The 20,281-nt window shown below is 44.9% G+C and overlaps 2 protein-coding genes and 1 long non-coding RNA gene across 4 annotated transcripts in view; 1 reads left to right on the top strand and 2 right to left on the bottom strand.

The window, feature by feature from the left end:
* SPPL3 (signal peptide peptidase like 3) overlaps window positions 1-9,581 on the bottom strand; it is a 65,755-nt gene extending 56,174 nt beyond the window's left edge. The window contains exon 1 of one of the 2 annotated variants that reach the window (XM_085076059.1): window positions 7,224-9,581. In XM_085076059.1, the coding sequence (XP_084932185.1) occupies window positions 7,224-7,255 (32 nt within the window). In that variant the 5' untranslated portion in view covers window positions 7,256-9,581. The remainder of the gene's footprint in view (window positions 1-7,223) is intronic. The other variant, XM_085076060.1, reaches the window with a different exon arrangement.
* LOC146430383 (uncharacterized) lies at window positions 1,841-5,277 on the bottom strand. Its single transcript, XR_014855352.1, has 2 exons — window positions 5,098-5,277; window positions 1,841-4,021 (listed from the first exon to the last, which is right to left on the bottom strand). It is a non-coding gene; the product is annotated as an uncharacterized LOC146430383 (long non-coding RNA).
* On the top strand, window positions 5,413-19,930 carry HNF1A (HNF1 homeobox A). The gene is made up of 10 exons (XM_085076055.1): window positions 5,413-5,994; window positions 12,656-12,855; window positions 12,975-13,161; window positions 13,464-13,702; window positions 14,489-14,646; window positions 16,062-16,263; window positions 17,516-17,707; window positions 17,964-18,085; window positions 18,379-18,520; window positions 19,097-19,930. Exons 1-10 carry the CDS (start codon window positions 5,660-5,662, stop codon window positions 19,222-19,224), a joined length of 1,905 nt encoding a protein of 634 aa, XP_084932181.1. The 5' UTR covers window positions 5,413-5,659; the 3' UTR covers window positions 19,225-19,930.
* Window positions 19,931-20,281: the final 351 nt, after the last annotated feature.

Here is a 20,281-nt window from a genome sequence, read left to right as displayed (position 1 = left end):
TGCCTGCCAGGGTCAGTTGTGGCAGCTGGGTGTGCTGGAGGAACAAGAGAGTGAGGATTGCTAACCCTTCCTCCCATCCAGTTCGGGCTGGACTACCCTATTTAATCCCTGCCCTGGGCTTGCACTGCGTGCACAGTCCCAGTGCCCATCTCGGTAGGTCTGGAGAGCTTTGGTGGATATGATGCATGGAGAAGGGAGGAGTCATGCTCAGAACTGGAGCTGTGGGATACACAGCCCAGTTTGTCAGTCTGGGGGGAAACTGGTGTTCCCACATACACATTTCCCCTGTCTGAAAAAACACTCGGGCTCTGGGTAGGATTTGCACAATGAGTAAGAGTGCATTTTGCATCCCTGCTTTTGTTCTCCTCAGCACAGCAGAAAAACCTACAGAAATGCTTAGGTAAAGAACAAATATTTTGGAATCCTCACTATACTGTGGTGCTAGCCTGTATATCTGGGATGCCTGTTTGTGCTACCCTTTTCATTGATTGTAACAGAGTAAATGTAAGAAGAAAAAAGAACCTCTGTCCTTTTAAATCAATGCAGAGAAAGATAAATCACGGCTTAAGCCTTGTCTTAATACCAAAGAGCCTTTACTAATTTTTTTTTTTTTTTACTGAGAATGGGATGTAAAACTGATATTGGTATCTATGAAACAATATCCCTGCTTTGTATCTATATTGAAACAGCTTCCAGTTTCTCAGTCTTGCAGAATTTCCAGCACATTAATTTGGCACAAATGATTTATAGCTGATGAGCAATTAAAGTATAATTTCTTTCCAGCATCTCAGGCTTTGTGACTAGACTACTAAATGATTTTGCAAGTTTGCTCTATCATTATAGGATAGTGGTAGGATGAATTCACAGGAAAAATTTATTCCTCCTTGCAGACCTGGCATCTGTTCTCACTGCAAACTGGAGCACTGCTTGCATTCCCCAGATAATTTTCTCACCATTTCTTTTGTACAATCTTTCTTTGGACCTACAAGAGAGCTTTAGTCTGAATTTCAGTGACAGTTTACTCTGACATTACAAAGTCCTTCCAAAATACCTGTTCTGCCTGGAACCTTTGATGTAGACTGATGCTTTACTTAGACCTGTCAAGGTATTTCAGAACTAGCAGCAAACAAAACCGTTTTTTAAAATTATTTTTATATTTGGAAGGGCAGCTCCCAGAGGTAAGTGTGGTGGAGAAAAATCAGATGAAAGTACTGGCTACAAAGAGTCCTCACCTCCAAGTTGTTTAAATGTCAGCAGATGACATTTAGCTAACCATGTCTTGATTCTGCTATAATGGAGGTAGAAAGAACCAGAGGAGCTTCATGTAGACACTTCACCTTTCAGGAAAGGACATGACAGGTATAGTTGTCAATGCTGCTTTGTTTTGAGAGGAACAAATAGCATGGAAATGAGCAGAAAAGGAGGGGGGAAAAATAAGAGACCCAGTTCTGACAGGGTAGCTGCAGCTACACTAGGCTATTTGTTTGTAAGACCCTTGTGGGTTTCCCCTTGATAAACCTAATTAAAACGTGCACTGACCATGTGTGACACGATTCTCTTCACTACCACCTAGTGGGAAACTCCTTCATAACCCAGTTCAAGAGCTGCTCCTGCTCTCCACCCTCATCCTGAGCCTGATGGTAGAGACAGGGAATAAGTGGAGGGAGAAAATGACAGATGAGTGGGAAGGAGGACACAGTCCTGTTTCCACATACAGGCAGAGGAATGCGTAGAGAAAGTCTGTAATTTAAACCCATTCTGCCCCATGGATTTAGCACACCACAACTCCAAGGTCTGCATCCAGCCCAGCCCAGCCCACTCATGAAAAAACCCAGCTTCCTTCTCAGTAAAATCACATTTTTCAATTAAAATAACATATTTACACCAAAGACTACCACATTAGAACCTAAATGGGTATATATGGGAAACATTAAAACCATGTATTCAAGCGAGTCCTTCCCCACTGAGATACTCAGGGCTTGCACAAATAGCTGAAATCCAACCCTATGAAAACTACTTATAAATGACAATTATCTCAGATTTTTCACACTCCTGTGTGCCTTTTGGGACTAAGCTCCCAATGCACAAATAATAATCAGTTTTGGTACTCATGTAGCTTTTTTCCCCCAATAATAGAAATAAGGGTGAACATTATCATAATAGCTCTCACATTTAGAGGAGGGGATTATGTTAATGTCATTCAGGCCAGTAAAGCATTTGGCAGTCGCAGCAGGAAGAACAGTAAAATGGTAAAGAATTACTAAAAGAACTATTTCTCTGTTTTTCTTTTGCCAATGGCAATTTTACCACCCTATTCAGGGAATTATATGGCCTCCCTCTAGTAGCATATTTATCATAAATATATTTAGGGTTTTTTTCTTTCTCTGTATGCTCCTTGAAGCCACATTACACTGGCTTTATCCCAGAAAATTAGTGTATTTTTCATCATGTACACTTAATAATGGATATAATTCAGTAATTTAAAACATCAAAAGTGAAAATGGTGTTGATACAGAAGTCAGGCTTTGGGAGTCTGTTCTGCCTTCCATGCTGTGCACAGGACTCTGCTGTCCCTTACTGTGGGTTTGCCCTAGTGCAATAAGCAGAATACAGACCAGTACATGTAAAATAGGAGTAATGTTCCTATTATGTTCCCATTCACACTTTCATGCTGTGTTTTCGGTATTAAGTAATGCACTTTATTAAATATAGGGGAGAAGGGATTACTTTGGAACAGTTAATACAAAACCAAATACTGCAAACATGAGAAAAACAAGCAGGTATCACTTGGTGTCTTCAAACTTTAGTTTCCCCTGTCACAACTACCAAGATCATATTAGTCAGAGTGACTTGAGAATTCAGTCATGGCCCGGGATATTGTTACAGTCAAGGATATATACTAACCATTCACTGGCACAGCCTGGCAGGTTTCAATGAATGAAAATATGAAAGTGGGTAAGTTTCTCTGGTTTGTTGCTAATTGTCCAGGCTCCTGTAGTTTAAAATGGACAATTCTAATAGACCAAGGGAAAAAGCCCTTCAGGATAAAGTGGTGGAGAAAATTTACCTCCTCCTCGTATTTGAAAGGTTTCCTTATTCAGCTACACATTTTCCACATGGCATCCAATTGTAACATTCAGGGAGGTCCTAACATACAAACAGATGTTCATTTCTGGTTTTACAGACTTCAAAGTTCACTGGTTTCAAAAAAGCTTCTACAGCTGAAGGTCTTCAAGGCAAGCAGAAGCAGCAGCATCAGGACTTCTGGGTGCATAAGGAATCCTTGAAACCACATAATATAGACAGATAATTTGTTGCTATGCTTTCCTCTCTTTGCAGCTTCCATTGACAAGTATTGCTGTTCTTTATTCAAACTTAATGGTCTGTGTTCCCATCCCCCCTCAAACATTCAACAGGTTTATATACCAACAGAATATGGACAATTTTTAAAACAAGAACAGTGGTTATAATTTCCATCTTGGTTTATGTAAAAGAGATCACCATGCCAAAGAGAGGCAGCAATAAGTAACACAGAATGACAGCATCTCCTCTGTCACATATTGCAAGAGCTCCACAATCTGTTGTGTCTGTTTGCAAAGTCCTTGAATTATGAGGACATATCATGCAGAAACTGTATGTCATGCCTGGATACTGTAATTACAATTGAAAATTATTGTTATCAGCCAGCAATGTTGTCATGTCTGCTGGGGGGGGGGTGGGGAATAAAGGAAAACTAATAACAAATAAAATGCATGGAAATTGTATCAACACACTGACAGTACAATGCCAAAAAATGCTCCCCACTCTTTACTCTTTATTAAGAGTATGACCCCAAAAAAATCTTTAGAAGCTAAAGATGTCTTTTTACATTAATGCTCATGTGAAAATTTCTTACAATAAATGTTTTCACAGGGACCCGGAATTGTTACTCTCTTTTAGCCACGCGAAGTCGTCTCTATCCATTAGGGCTTTGTTAACGCCCTGCAGGGAGGGCCCGTGGCGCTCTGGGCGCAGAGCAGACCTGAAATAAAAGGCAAGAGTTAACACAGTCCCGCCCGGTGCCTGGAGGGAGGAGGGTCCGGCTGCAGGAGCTCTGTCCTGCAGCTGCTGACTCAGGCGCCTGGAGAGCTTGGCCAGTGGTGCGAGCTTGGCCAGTGGTGCCCAGAAAGGAAAAGAGGCCAAGGTCCTCTGCAGCATTGTCTTGGGACACTGCCCAATCTGGGGACAGCCCTACCAGGCTCCATTTAGCTCAGGCTTGATGGGAGTGCACAGACACAGGCAGCTGTCCCGGGAAGCCTCCATTGAGACAATAGTTTACATCCTCCAAGGAATCATCTGCGTGAGACACTCGTGCACGGAGCCCACATGTACACTTCGTGTTACTCCCTAATTTAGCCACTCAAAATTGACAGATTAATTAATATTATTTCAGACCAGAAAAGACAATTTAGTCATAAAGATTCCTGGAGAACTGTATCAGGTGACTCCAGATGAGGCAGGGATCATATTTTAGGAAATCACCCAACAGGAGGAAGCAAAACCTCAAAGAAGGGCTGGTATCAAGAAGGGATGGAGGTAGATGATAAAGGGGAACCACAAGCCTGTGTAGAGCACTCATGAGAAGCAGCAGGGCAGTTGATAATAAAGCAGGGACTTTGAGCATGACCCAATGCCCAGGGCTATCCCTTATCAAATGCCTGAATCATAAGCTAAGAGGGGCAAGCCCTGCAACCCCTGAATTATGTGGGAACACTGGTCCTGCTCATAACTGAGCAATAAACATAGCAAGTTAAAATGGAGGTACCACTAGTATTTGCACATCAAGATACCAAGCAAGCCAAACCCAGAAATTAAAAAGTCACTTAAGACTTGATGCTCTGCCACAGAAGTCAGCTGGAGCTCCAGAACATGCTGCGAGTCTTGGGAATGTCCACATAAAGCCAGTGGTCACACTCCTCTGCTGGGGGCTGCTCAAAGGCCAATGTAGCTGCCAGTGTGGCTTTTTCTCAGCCCAAGCCTTTGGCAGGGCCTGGCACTGCCTGTACTTCACCAGTGCCAGAGCTCCAAGCAGGTTTTGCGATATTCAAATGGCAGCACCTTGTCCTGAGCCATGGGCAGCCAAACACAGCTCTTCCTGTTGGGTACTCCACCTCCTTCCCCCTCCAAAACGAATGGGGCCAGCAGTAAGCCATGCTTCTCCATTCCCATCTTCCTAGTTTTCTTTCCATAGCTCACTTTTCCATGCTGCAGACTTTCTATCCCTTCATTTTCCTCTCCTTCTCTCTCCTGCTTCCCTCCCTTTCCCCCTCCCCCTGCTTTCTCTCCCTCTGCACTTTGTGAACTGCTGCGGCAGTGCTGAAGTCCAAAGTTCAGTAACTTGCTAAAGCACACAGATAAATATGAACCTTGGAGAATTTACATTTGCTCCAATGTAAACAGATAGCCAAGGGTCCCTTTATCAGCACTGGCTCAGGACAGTCGTGGGGGGTCTGAAGTGGCTCAATTTTGTATTTTGTTTTTTTTGGGGGGGCGTAAAGGCGGGAGGCTGTGCTGTGCCCACTCTCCTGACAGTCGGGCGTGTTACCTCGGGAACATGGTGTAGGGAAGCTGCAGCAGGATAACCCGAAATTCAAGCCCAAGAGACACCAGGCTGAAGACCATGGTGTCGAAGCTGACTCATCTCCAAGTGGAGCTGCTGGAAGCGCTGCTGGAGTCGGGGCTGACCAAGGAGACCCTGATCAAGGCACTGAGCGAAGCGGAACCCTACGGGCTCCAGAGTGAAAGTCAGCGCGCTATCAATGCCCTCCAGACTGAGAAAGGGGAGCCCTGTCCCGACATCCCCAACCTCCCCAATGGAATGGGGGAGTCCAGGATATCTGAAGATGAAACCTCAGATGATGGGGAGGAATTTACCCCTCCAATAATGAAGGAGCTGGAAAACTTGAGCCCTGAGGAGGCTGCTCACCAGAAGGCTGTGGTGGAAAGACTATTACAGTAAGGACAGATTTACTGCTCCTCTTTGCTGCTTTCTTGCACTCTTCCTCTAAATCTCTTTTCCTTTCCCCTTCACCACAGTGTCCCTAGTATTCACAATTGATCTAGCTGCACAGTCTTCATCCATGCCAGGACTAGCAACCCCTGAACACCTCTAAATGCTTTATAAATGATCAGGTTTTCCTTTTATCTTGCTTAAAATGCATGAAGGAAGCTATGGAGCCTGATTACATATTTGATGTGCTTATAGCATCAGGCTTCAGAATAGTCCAAGGCCTGTGTAACTCCCATCTCTCTGACTGAATGCTAAGGTTTAGGATTTAAATTTTTAATAGAATTCACAATTTCAGTCATCAGAAAAGCAAAAAAAAACCTGGTCACTCTGAGCTGGTGCTATATTTGTATGGATGATAAAGTGAAGTTGTAATGCTTCCCTGCTGTATTTAAAGAGAATTATACTGTTAATTTCACTGGGATTTACTATAGATTATTGGCCAAAGATAAATCAAGAGACCTCATCCTTGTAATTCTTCTGAGTGTCAAGTTCCCTGACTTCAGTGGGGATTTTTCTTGTAAAAAGAGCACACACCAAATACACGAGAGGTTAAAACCTGGACTGAACACTCTGCTTCCACCATCCACTGCCTGTCACAGTTACAAAGTAGATACGCAGCAACAATTACAGGGTTTACTGCCACACAAATTTGCCTTTGCATACATGCATTTTTGAGATCAAAAGACAGGGGAAGTTCCCTGAACATTGCAATAAGCCTCAGAACCAGACTCAGAGACACATTCACTCAGTTTCCCATTTGGGATTCTTACTGGGATACAATCCTCATGGGAGACCCAAGAGGTTTGTCCAAGCAAGGATCAGGCCCATCCTACCATCTAGAACAACAGATTCTTGTCTGCTTAGGGGTTATTTTGAAATGACAAGCTGACAGAAGACAGAGGTGCAGCAACATCCTGCACTTAAAATATTCACTAAAAATCCATCCAGGGAATGCCTCAGGCTTTCTGATCACTCTCACGTGCAAAGGAAATCAACAGAAAATGTAACAGCAGAAGCAAACACCAAATCCCACCAACAAAAGGCCAGAACTAAAAAAAGAGCATGATAAGAGTCAGCATTCGCTGCAAATACTTAAAAGAAAGCTCCCTGGCAGACTGGGAATTGATGATTCTGCAGAACCCAAGAGAGGAAAATTCACTGGATCAGCTCTTACCTGGGTGGGGGAAACATTCCCAGTAATTCCATCTTCTTCCTGGCCCAGTATGTCTCTCATTTCTTCCCCACTTCCAGATCTACCACATTTTTGTGTTTTCTCTGCTTCCTTTACATCCTTCAGGTTCTTTTTACTGATTTCCCTTCTCTCCTCACTTTCGTTTCTGCTGCTATTCCTCCCATATTGTTGTCTCCTTGGCTGATTCTCTTTCTGCCTCCCACTCTTTTTCTTCCCCTCATCCTTGTCTCCTTCTCATCCTCCTGAGTCTGCGTACAGGTCTTGGGGTAGTTTGAGCCCAGTGGCACCGGGCGGGCCCTGGCTAGTTACTAATTATCCAATGGCTTTATTATTTCTCTTTTGTCTTATAAATTTATAGATGAAAAGACCCTGATAAGCTTTTTGATCATTAACTTTAGATGGTTCATCAAGTATCTCTCCAGGAAGGAAGCCATGGAGTTGAGGAAGACCCCCTGGCCTTGTCCCTTTTTCTCTAATGAATGGGTGAAGCAGGACTGAAGTGCCATCCACTGTGATCTGAGAACAGACACACGGATGGAGGGAATTCCTTCCTGTCACCCTCACTTCAGCACCATTTCTGGTTTCTGATCCTCCCTGTCTTTCTAGGATTTTGCTGCCAGTCATCCCTGTGCTTACCAGCCTCACCACGAGTCTTACCTCTCTTCCAAACCTGTGACATTAATACTTTCTGATGAACAGCCAGACAGTCTGCTGAACAGCATTGCTATTTCACAAATGGAAACTGAAGTACAGAAATTCTAGGTCCTACCTAAACCCCTGAGACAGCACAGGGGACTGAGCAAGGACAGGGATTTCCTAAGCCTCACACTGGCTCTTAATTACAAAAGCTTTACTCTGAAATATCAGAGTTCTCTGTCATCAGTCCCCCCCACCACAGGATAGAGCAATTAACTTCTGCTGTTGAGGACAGTATGAAGGGACCAGAAGCCTCAGTTTCAGCAAAAAATTACAAATACACTTATGGAGGTCTATAATAGATCAAAATTAATCAAGGTAAAATGAAAATAGTAGGAAGTCTACATTAACATGTTTCAGACTTCTCAACAGAGCAACAGTGTGTCTAAAAATCTATTCAAAGCATCTGAACCAGTATCAGGGGTTGATAACACCCTAAGAAATTGTTACGTACTAATAAACTTCTTTTGGTTTTAAGATCAAACATTTCTGTTAATAGATGCCTAAAAGTAATGTCCTTAAAACAGTGTTATAAGTATCTTAAGGCAGGGCAGAACAGTCTATAACAGAAATTACTTCCAGCAATAGATAAAAGAAAGGCAGGCAAGAATTGCCATGCTCAGGGATTCCCAACAAAATGTCAGTGCTTGCAAACCTGTTTCAGCATCTTCACAAGGGTTTCAAATGCAGAAACCAGATGGAGACAATTCTGCCCTTAGACAGAAGCCTCTTTGGGCATTATTAACAATTCCTGATCTAATACTGCAGACCAGATTTTAACAAGAGAGATTGACTTGTGGGCAGCTGTTGCTGGTACAAGAAAGTCTTTGTGGTAACTGCAGCCATTGCTTATAAAGTAGAATCAGGAAAAGTGTCCATTATTAGGCTTTCCAGGAGCTGGAAAGGGAAAAAATTGACAGCACCAAGACACCAACTATGTCCTCACAGAACCACTGAAGTTGAAAGCACAGTTTGGAAAGCTCTGGTTGAAGCTGAGTAAAACAGTGTGTAGAGAAGATACACCCACAGGACTGGGTGCACCCATGGGTAATGATTGGATTTTGTCCCTACAGAGAAAACATGCTGAAAGCAGTTCAGATAAAGGTTTCTCTAGTGGGGGATTAACATAATTTCATTTTGTCCTTTCATATGTCTCACCAATCTCCCATACAGTTTGAACAAAAACATTCTTTCCATATCAATTCACACAGAAAACAAATTGCATCTATGATAAGAAATAAATGACTCAGTAGGGAGGTAGAGCTGTGCAGAGAAACTCCCAGATATTCCCAGAGTATAAAGCAAGGAGGCTACCTTGGGGGAAGGGACAGATCACACTATTGCAGGTAGAGCAAATGGAAAGAGGTATACCAACAATCCACCTGTAGGGCAAGGGGTGAAATTCCATTAGGAAAGAGAGAAATTGAGATAAGCAACAGATTTCCCCTGGAGGCAGGGATAAAAGCATGTTTTCTAGGAGGAAAAAAGAAAACAAAGATATATAATGACAAAGGTTCAGTCTTTCCCCCTGCTTAGAATGGCTCTAGCTGGAGAATCTGGAGATGAAGCTGCCACACCCCTTTCATTTCCACATATAAACCAAGATGAGGCAAACCTGGCCAAGTTCAACAGAGAGGAACACTGCCAGGATGGATGGTCTTACCTTCCCTCTGCCTAGCCCAGCTCCAGGCTGTGCACTGGGTTGTGTAGTAGCTCCAGTGGAAAGGGCTGGGGAATGGTCCTGAGCACTTCACAGCTCTGAACCTCTGTTTGAGCAGGGTCAGGTCCAAAGCAGCAGTTCAGAACCCACCTCAGGGAAATGAAGGCTTCTCTCACCTGAGAACAGAACAGGAAAGAAGGAGAGACAGAGAGAATGAGGAAGGGGAGAAGAAAGAAAAGAACAAAGGAAAAAGAAAGAGAAAAGTCAGGAAGAGTGAAGGAGGGAGAAGGTCCCCTGAATGTTACATCTCCGGCTCTCTGGAATGGGTTTTCTTTAATGCTAACAACTTGATATTTACTTTCCATTTAAATTTGAGATGTTGCTATAAATTATCAACCAGCCTCTTGTTCCCTTTGAGTTTATAACTAACTACCTGGGTTACTTATTGTTCAGGTAACAAAAGGGAGGTGAAAACGCCCTTAAAAAGTGACCTCAGAACTAAGAAAATGGGAAGCTGACATGGAGAGAGGACCCCAGCCCCTGTGGTGGGGATGAGCCATGGAGAAGGGCTAAGCCCATGTGGCAATAAGCAACTGAGAGCAGGAGAGCAAGACTTCAGAAGGAAGTAAAAGCTACCTGTGTGAGACAAATTAGGACACAGAGATTAGACCCTGAAGAAGAAGACCCTGGGGAGACAGTTTGCATCTGCGGAGAAAGGGAAACTACAAAGCAGAAAACAGTCTTGGAGGCAGGGAAGGAGAGCTTGAGCAAGGCAGAGCCAATTGTGCAGTTCTGACTCACTGAAACAATTGAGATTTGACTGTAACAACAAGAAGGAGAGCTCAGTTTAGAGTGAAATCCTCCCTTCTGACAGTCAATGACAGTCTTATAGGCAGTGAAAGAGCAAAGGCTTCAGCTTCTGGTGTCTTAACCAGTGATGGAGGCTCTGCAGGTGGAACATGCATTTGGCAAGGGTTCAGCTGACCAGACTGTCATCACTTGGACTGTGGCGTAGCCTTGGGCCTAAAGGACTTGCTGCATTGATTTTGCAGACTGCTCTTTGACAACGTACAGAGTAGCCAGGATTTCATACAACTGTCCTAGGAAGTCACACTGTACTAAGATTCCCTGCACTATTTTGCATCACAAAGCTCCCTGCTTTGTGTCAAAAGAAGACAAAACCCACAAGTCGTTAACCAGTGTGAGAAGAGGCTCACACACACTTCCTGGTCTATCCCCACCACAAAGAAGTGAGGATCTCAACAGGGGAGACAAAGCTGGCTCAACTGGGGTGCAGAAAGGAACTAACACAAAACAGAGACTTCCATCAGTGGCAACACAGTCTTTCCTCTTCCTATCTTAGCCAGAACTCAAATCTAAGAGACCAAGTTGCCAGTCAGAGTCTTTTCTCCTCTATACAGGGACTTGAGCAATGAATGCAGGGTGCAGGTGCTGGCCAGACTACCACAATACAAAGACAGAAGACTGCTTTAGGAAGTGAGAAAAAAGGAGAAACATACTGAGGAAAGAAAAGTTTTCTTAAATTCAGCTCAATTTGAGGCTTTTGAAAGACAAAGATGGTTAAGGGAAGATGCTAAAAACCAGAAGCCTCTACAGCAAGTGCTTCAATGTAAAAGAGAAACAAATGTTCTATTTTAAGCGGGCTTTTCAAAAAGCTGTAACTGACACTGCTAGTGTCACACTTTAACTGCTGTGGAGCTTGCTCCTTGGACTAGGCAGCCACTGGGAGAGGGGCTGCAGGGGTACAGAGATAAGGGTGTTTGTACTGAGAGAACAGGTGTGGACTTTGTCCTCCTTATCACTGTGCAGCCTCTGGCAACCTCCTGAGTCAACAAAGGAATGAACAGCACAGTTGTTGCCTGTTGCTCAGACATGTGTGCTCTTGTGACAGTTTCTGCACGATCCTAGGTACCTTTTTTCTCCCCACTGCTCCTTTGATGCTGGTGTTGAATGTGACACCAATGCCTTCCTACAGCACTGCAAACAATTTCCTCCACGCATTTCACACAGAAGGATGCTCTTGTTAAAAGTGGGCCAGGGGCTATTCTGCAAAGGTGCTGTGTCACTGTTTGGATTTAGACTGACTGTTTTTCACATCTTTATTTCTACTGTGACTTTCAGCTGTGGTGAAATCAATACACATAACAAAGTCATAGTCATGTTTTCTCTAGTTTCCTCAGGAACCTTCACAGATATTTTAACTGGAGATGACAAGAAACAGAGATTAATGTTAATTATATAATCCCAAACTGTTTCTCAAATTTTTGAGCAGGTCTCAAATAGTTCTATTCCCTCAGCTGCCCCCCAAAGGAGGGTGGCAATAGGAGGAATTAGTGGTTTGCCTGTAGTTCTGTATTGCACTTAGAAGCTTTGAGTAGATCTAGGTGTGAATCCATGTGTTTGAGTAACACGTAGCAGATGTGTAAGAACATAATCCTGGATGATTTGTCATATACATATGCATACAGAGCTGTATGCTCACAGCTCTGTCACAGTATAATGACAGACTGTTTTCATTTGCTGCATCATTGCAAGGCAACCCAACCTGGATGAGAACCAGGGCATGAGTCAAGTTCAGTCTAGTATCACAATCAGTCTGTCTTGGACAACTTAGCACATCTACCCCATCTGCCTTAAAGAGGGGGAGGAATAGAGAAGAAAAGTTATGTAGGGAAAGGGAAGAGAGAGGTTGCCTCTGTGTATTGGGAAATTCCCCTGGTAACCAAAGTTTCCTCCTAAAGGCAGATGGAAGTGCATACAGAGAGCAGTTCAAGGGAAGCCAGAGCTACATCTTTTGCACTTAATTTCCAATGTCATGCAGTTTTACCCTGAATGCAGAATAAAAACTGAGTGAGGTACCACATTGAGGAACAACGTTTTCCCCTGCAGCCAGTGGACACTCTGGCCTCACCAAACATGATGGTGATGATTGATGAGTGCCCCTCAGGAGGTACCACTATACTTCCTCAAAATCCAGGTCTGCTGAGAGCAGATGTTTGATCTCTGTCCCCTGAGAAGTGTTTTCTGTTCCTTCCAGAGAGGATCCCTGGCGAGTAGCAAAGATGGTGAAATCTTACCTCCAGCAGCACAACATCCCTCAGCGTGAGGTGGTGGACACTACTGGTCTGAACCAATCCCACCTCTCACAACACCTCAACAAGGGCACTCCCATGAAGACCCAGAAACGGGCAGCCCTGTACACCTGGTACGTGCGGAAGCAGCGAGAGGTGGCCCAGCGTAAGTATGGCAACAACTGTTCTCTGGTCTCGGTTTCTACAGGCCTCTGCTCTCCCTTGCTCATCCTTACTCCCTATTGTTTTCAAGGAAAAAATTCCCTTGCCCCTCTGTGCCCACAGAATTCACACATGCTGGCCAGGGTATCCTGACAGACGAGCCCATGGGAGATGACCTGCCCACCAAGAAGGGAAGAAGAAACCGCTTTAAGTGGGGTCCTGCCTCACAACAGATCCTGTTCCAAGCCTATGAGAGGCAGAAAAACCCCAGCAAAGAAGAGAGGGAGGCACTGGTGGAAGAGTGCAACAGGTAAGGCTGGATGTGTGGCTTTGAGGAAGAGGGGCACAGCAGGGTCCCTCTGCATTCTTGGTGTTTGCTGGTGCCAATGGGAGGCAGGCCAAAGCACCAGGTGTCACCACTGACACGAGCCATGCTTGAATTGAATGCCACAACTGAGCATTCCTTAACCACAGAGCGCAAGGACTGCCTCATGTCTTGCAGGACCCTTCCACACAGTGTGCCAGACCGCAGCCACTTTGGGGCTGTGCACTTACTTTGTGTCTCTGACTAAACCCAGTTCAGCAAGGCTATTCTTGTGCTTTCCCCAACAGGGCAGAGTGTATTCAGAGAGGTGTTTCCCCATCTCAGGCCCAGGGACTGGGCTCAAACCTGGTGACAGAGGTCAGAGTTTACAACTGGTTTGCCAATCGCAGGAAGGAGGAGGCTTTCCGGCACAAGCTGGCCATGGACACCTTCAGTGGACCACAGCCCACCTCTGCCCCTCCTCTAACTCCCCACAACTCTTCCTCCCTCCAGCCACCACCTGCTCTCTCACCCAGCAAAGTTCATGGTAAGGAATAACCAGAGGGAGATCTGAAAGAGGGGTGAACCTTCCCAAACTCAGTCACCCAAACTGTCTCCCAAGTCCAGCCCTCTAGGTGATGAATCTACAGAATAGAAAGAGCAGATTTGCTACAAGGGAAGAGCAAAGGTGACTAAAGAGCCCATGTCTCTGAGTGAGGAGAGTGACTTAGAATGTCAAGGGTGATAAAATTCAGTAACAAAACCCACAGCCAAAGCTTCTCACTTACTGTGAGGCCTCCTGGCTGGCAGGCAGCAATCCTAAACTTCCTGTCCCAGGAGTCATTGCTGCCTATCAGAAGTCAGCTCCACACCAATTTAGTCATGTGTGCCCCTTACTCCTTTCAATACCGGCCCTAACAGACTCTGTGACTGAGTTTTCAGGCATGTGAAAGGTCATTCTCCATCCAAAAAGAGCAGAGCTTTTTCAGCTTCATAGGCCAGAGCTGGGGGTTGCTCTTGCTCTGGAAAGAGATCATCTCACCAAGACTCTGCTCTCTACAACCACATCCAGAAGGGTGATTTCCAGTGAACCCTGCTTGCTCCCTGCAGCACGCACAACCAGACAGTATTTGAGGAAGCAGTTACACCAAGTTACAGGGGAAAGTCAGGGCAGGGTGTGAGAATGTCTGTTCTTCAGGTTTCCCTAGTGGCCATTAACTATCTGCACAAACATCTGGAGGCAAGTGCCTGCAAAGGAAACTGAACTTAGCGCCTGCCTAAGTTTCTCCATTTCTCACTTGTGACAACCAGTTTCCCTCCTGTTGTGATGCAGGAGTGAGGTACAACCAGCAGCCAGCCAGCGAGGCAGAGTCCTCCACTAGCAACCACCACGGGAACAGCTCCATGGTGACCACCCAAACCATCCTGCATCAGGTTTCTCCCCCTGGACTAGAGCCCAGCCAGAACCTACTGAGCACAGACACTAAGCTGGTAAGTGATGGATGCTTCAGTTCTGCTGACTGGAAGATGTCAGGCCATTTGCCTGTGGTCATAATGTGAACTATTCATAAGTATTTTTTTCTAGAATGTTCTTAAACCCAACTTCTTATGTTACATAGTCATACGTGACATATTTTACTGTTACACAATTATGTAACAATATGTTACATTAAAGTCACTTTGCACTGACCATGTAAGATCAACAGTCCTGAGATACATGTGCCCTCTAGACTGTGAGGAGGGCAGGTATTAGAGCATGAAAGCAAGAAGCCATTTCCGTATGAGCAATTAAAACAGTCTGTTCTGGAAACACAGCATTCATGATTTCCATCCTCCCAGAAAACCCTGCTCTCTCCTTTCTGCACAGAGGTTCTTATCTCCAACTCTCATTTGAACTCTACCCATCTCAAGAGAGTTGATTAGACCACTGGGATTACCAGAACATAGACCCATACTTACATCTATCTAACCTGTAACAAATGAAGCCAAACAACCTGGATTTACTGGATAACTAGATTGCCTTCTCAAAGCCAATTTCCTTCTGAGATCTGATCAGACCTCTTCCCACATAATTAACAATGAAGCACCAGAACTACATGACTGATCGTTTTCATTTTGCACATGTTCCCTTGCTTTCAGAGAAACAGTTGGCAGAAGTTCGCATTAGCACAGGCTGGCCTGAGGCAAAGACAAGGTCACTAAAAATAATTATGATTTAAATCTCATCAGGCACTCACTTTGCTTGGCTTTCTGGTCTCTTGCCGAAGAAAATAAGTCTTTCATGAGGTCCTGAAAATCTTCTATGTCTGTCTTCTAAAACTGATATCAAGGTGGTTTGTCTCACTGTTTAACCTCTTGGTGCTTATTCTCACTAAAGGTTCCTTACAGCTTTTTGTCTAAGGGGAGAGAAAAAAGCATAATATAAGGCATTTAACTTTCTCTATCAGCCAAATTATTAGAATGCTTTATTTGCTCTTCCACAGCACTATGACTCCATGTCCCTAAAGAAATGAGGAACTCCTGGATTCTGTACTGAACTCTGCCACTGGAATTACTATGTAATGCTGAGCCTCTTAATTTTTCTGAGCATCACCTTCTACCCTCAGCTGTGAAACAGAAGATGATCTTTCCCTATAGAGACTGGGCAGTGGGCCTACTGTCATTCTTATTTGAAAAACCCTTATGATTTCTTAATTGTGAAAGAACTTAACCAGCAGAGATTTACTCTTAGTAAGTCAACAGCTGACCTGTGCTAGTTAATCGAAGAGCCCAAGGAAAATGCAGACAAGGACATGTGAAGCTTTTCTAGCTAGCAAGGGGGCAGAGCAGGCGGAAGAGAGGTGTTCATCACAGCTTTGGGACTCACCTGCTGCAGGTGGCATGTTCATGGTTCTCCCTTCCCACAGGTATCAGCTCCTGGAGGAACTCTCCCTCCTGTCAGCACGCTGACTGCCCTGCACAGCCTAGAGCAAAGCCCACACACGCTGAGCCAGCAGACCCAGAACCTGATCATGGCATCCCTGCCGGGGGTCATGGCCATTGGGGCTGGGGAGACCCCATCCCTGGCCCCTGCCTTCACCAACACGGGAGCCTCCACCCTGGTGATCGGTGAGTAGTGGCTGCAGTGCTTCCAGCATCACAGGAAGAGCTGCCTCTAATTGTTACAATTACCTGCCCTGTTTTCAAAGCCTTATCACTACGTTGGCAGGGATACAAACCAGAGGAAATTGTCATCAAAGGTCAGCAGCACTGATACTTGCAAGTACCAGTGGCATTAAGGACAGATGTTCCTCAGGCACGTTAGAGTTAAGTTACACACAGACCCACGTTTTAAGAGTAAGGGACTTTTACAATCTATTCCTATGCCAACGTTTTGGTTTGCTGCTATTCATCTTCCCAAATACAAATGTAATACTTCCTTAAAACAATGAAAATTGAAGCATGTTCATAGAAACATGAAAGACAAAACATCCTGTTAAACTTCCTGCAAAGAGCAGCATATGCCTTTGGAATCCACAGCAGTAATTACTGTTGTTTTATATTTTTCACTTTGACAGCTTTTCTGGACTTTTATGAGATTCTTTTCATTCCAAGACTAGTCTACTGCCAAAGTGCATCTCATTAGAGAAAGGAAAGTAAAATGTGTACTCTTCTCTTACATTTTCTTCCCAGGAAGAAAGAGGCCCTGTTTTGTTCCATGGTGACAGCTATGAACTAGTTTCCATTTTCTCCCAAGATTATGATACAGATTTGAATTCTGTGCAAACAAACAAACAAAAAACCAACAAAAAAACCCTGAAGTGTTGGAGAGACCTGCTGATTTACAGGAACAGGGTCTGGACAGTTGTGGGAAATGGGCAGTAATATGTGAAACCTTCTACCTCTCTCACTGATCCAAATTCCTTGATTTGGCAGCCTTAGCAAAAAGAGATCAAACTCCATTCCACGTGGCTGGACAACTACAGCCTAGTTCTCTCTGTTGCCAACAGCTTCATAAAATAGAAAGAGTAAAATTAACTGGGCACTGAAGTGATGCTCTGAATTTACTTCTGAGCTAAGCCTCCCCAGTGCTCACTAAATTGGAAAGGGGGCTATACTGGTGCACAAGGATATAGACAAGAACAAGCAATGGAAACCAGAGGTGGGTTTATGCAATGTACATTTTGCAGATTTCCACTTCACTCTCACAGGCATGAAACCTATTCTTAATCAGACAACTAAGGGACACCTGAAAAGCAGGATCTGAAATCACCCTGCAGTGACAGGCTGCCACAATGATTGTTTCAGCTGCCCCTATTGCAGATCAGCCACACTCCTCCCACAGTGTGGGATACCACTGGCATCAGTCCTTGTTTTCCAGGCCTGGCCTCAACCCAGCCCCAGAGTGTTCCTGTAATAAACAGCATGGGGAGCAGCCTCACCACCCTGCAGCCTGTCCAGTTCTCCCAGCAACTGCACCCATCCTACCAGCAGCCCCTCATGCAGCAAGTCCAGAGCCACATCAACCAGAGCCCCTTCATGGCTACCATGGCCCAGATACAGAACCCTCATGGTAAGAACATGAACTCATTTGCTCAAGTAAACAAAACCACTGTTCTGGAGCATTTGCTGGGTCCTTGGGCTTACAGCACTCTGTTTTCCTCCTCTGTTATTGTCACTCTAATTATGAAATTATTTTTCTATTGCATTCATCTCCCTGTTCCTCCGCTCCCAGCATTTTGGAGACAGACAGCAGGTCCCAATGCATGAGGAGAACAACTCAACCAAAGCTCCAGCATCCACATGATCTTGTTTTCTTTCACGTACAGCTCTCTATGGCCCCAAGTCTGAAGTGACCCAATACACACACACAGGTCTCTTACCACAAACCATGGTGATAACAGAAACAGCCAATCTCAGCGCCCTGACCAACCTGACACCAACTAAACAGGTAACAGCCTTTATTTAGCCATTGTTCCCCCACCTTAGAGCTGCACCAGTCTGCAGGCAGCTCCTTGCTTGTTACAGAGTTTCTGGGTGTTTCTATGCCATCCCAGCAGGAGCATCTTTCTTATCTCCTGGCCTTGCTGGAACCAGCTGCAATACTGGAGGCACTAGAGAAAGTTTTTCACTGCATCATCAAGGAGGATTTAATCTCCCCAGAAACTGCACTTGCTCAACTCTTCTCTCACACTTGTTAGAAGGGATGGAGAAGCCAGGCACTAGTAACTCTCTTTTCTCCAGGCATTCACACCTGACTCAGAGACTCACACGGAGTCTGGGATGCACACACCAGTGTCACAGGCACCAACAATCCATCTACAGAACCAAGACACAACCATCCAGCACCTTCAGCCAGGCCCACGCCTCACCTCAAGCCCTGCTGGTAAGAGCAGCAGCCACTATTGTGGCTCTTAAGCCACGTATTGCTTAGTTTTTCTTGCCAACACTGTAAAATCCAGTAAAGAAAATGGTAACTGGGGATCACAATTCCCTAAGAAGGCTCTGCCAGTGTCCTGAGTGGTTTGAAAAGTTGATACAAAGAAGATTCAGAGCAGAGTCTGTGTAAGGCCAGACTGTGAAAACTAGACCTTTCAGAATCCCCAGAAAGGCAAATACTTAGAAAAATATCAACAAAATCCCTGTCAATGAGTACCTGTGGGCAGTTTTCAGGCCTGAGAAGCCCAAGACTCTCTCATGAAGACTCCGATTGGGTCTTCTAAATTCTAAGAGAAGTAGGACATCAACTAGCTTAGAACTGAACTCTCTGGAGATTGCTGCCCTCAACGTTTTCAGGCTGGCTGTGGACACAAGCCATGCATGTAGCAGCACACAAAGCACACAGACAGGAGTTATGCCCCTAAGCCAGGAGAGTACAGCCATGCTGGAAATGGGGGCTGTACACACACAACAAGGGGACTGATGAGAATTTGTACTTGACTTCTGCCTGTGTCTTTGACAGTGTCCTCCAGCAGCCTGGTGCTGTACCAAAGCTCCGACTCCACCAACAGCCACAGCCAGCTGCTGCCATCCACTCACAATGTCATTGAGACTTTCATCTCCACACAGATGGCATCCTCCACCCAGTAACCAAGACAAGTAGCTTGTGACTGCCATGACCAACCTGTCAGGTGCAATTCCAGCCGTGTTTGCCACCACTGCCTCACCAACCCCTTCTCAGCTGCCTCTAGGAGAGAAAACATCTCAGGCTCAAGACAGAAAACATGGGAAGATGATGCTGGCACTGCTAAAATCCACTGACCCCCACCAGAAATAGCAAATGTAAACCCCAGGAGCCAGCTCAGAATGGCCAGACATCGTTTTGTGGCTGCCCAAGAAAGAATCCCAACAGTGCCAGGGCATGGATGGGACTTCATTCAGCTCAGCTTTCATCAAGCTGGGCCTGTACAAACCTGCCACCTCAGACTAAACCACGTGGGAAAGAGCAAAGCTGAGCTGCCAAGGAAGGGACATCACTTTCAAACACTCTCCCCCTTTGCTGCAAGGTAGCACCAACAGGAACTATGAGAAATAACAGCACCTTGGAGGTTCCTGATTTTGCAACGAGAATCACCAAGAAATAGATTTGGGAATGGCTTGGCACAAACCTGCCAGTATGGGATCACTGACAAGCTACAAATCCTTAATTAACTACCAAAATACCAAACATTCTCAGTTAAATATGACCTGCTGTAAAATCATGCTATCCTAGTGGAAATGGCTTGGTTGTTTTTGATATAGCTCTGCTTTGTTTTAAATGCAGAAATTAAAGTTTAACAGCTGCAAGGAGATTCCAGTTCTCTGCATTAACTTTGTGGATTCTCATCTCGTCTGACTTGCTGAATAATTTGCAGGATGGCATTCCCCACTGGTCCCCAACACTGCCCTCAGAGCACCTGGTCCCCAGCACCTCAGAGGTTCCCATGCTCCACAGAGAGTAGAGGTTCCTTCAGTTTTCTCTATAAACACTCAGCCTGGATTCATTTTACAGAACATGGCTCATTCTCAGCTTCCCTGAAGGCTTGATTTGTAGTTCTTGATGTGCAAATAACTACCCTGCAGTTGAAGAGTCTTGCTTGCACTAAGTGAAGGGTTTTAGTCCCAAGGATCTACTTATATAATTCCTCTTGTAGTTATTCCTTTTTAC

Source organism: Lichenostomus cassidix, chromosome 15, assembly GCF_008360975.1.
Source record: "Lichenostomus cassidix isolate B80296 chromosome 15, HeHo_3.0, whole genome shotgun sequence".
NCBI classification, from domain to species: domain Eukaryota; kingdom Metazoa; phylum Chordata; class Aves; order Passeriformes; family Meliphagidae; genus Lichenostomus; species Lichenostomus cassidix.
Note: the sequence above shows the minus strand (reverse complement) of the source record. Positions and strands in the feature narration are given on the sequence as shown.

Bases quoted from the DNA above. Each gene is read 5' to 3' on its own strand.
- HNF1A (XM_085076055.1), top strand. From the start codon at position 5,660: ATGGTGTCGAAGCTGACTCATCTCCAAGTGGAGCTGCTGGAAGCGCTG. The intron at 14,647-16,061 runs GTAAGTGATGGA...CCCTTCCCACAG, and splicing joins TGAGCACAGACACTAAGCTG to GTATCAGCTCCTGGAGGAAC. The intron at 18,086-18,378 runs GTAACAGCCTTT...TCTTTTCTCCAG, and splicing joins ACCTGACACCAACTAAACAG to GCATTCACACCTGACTCAGA.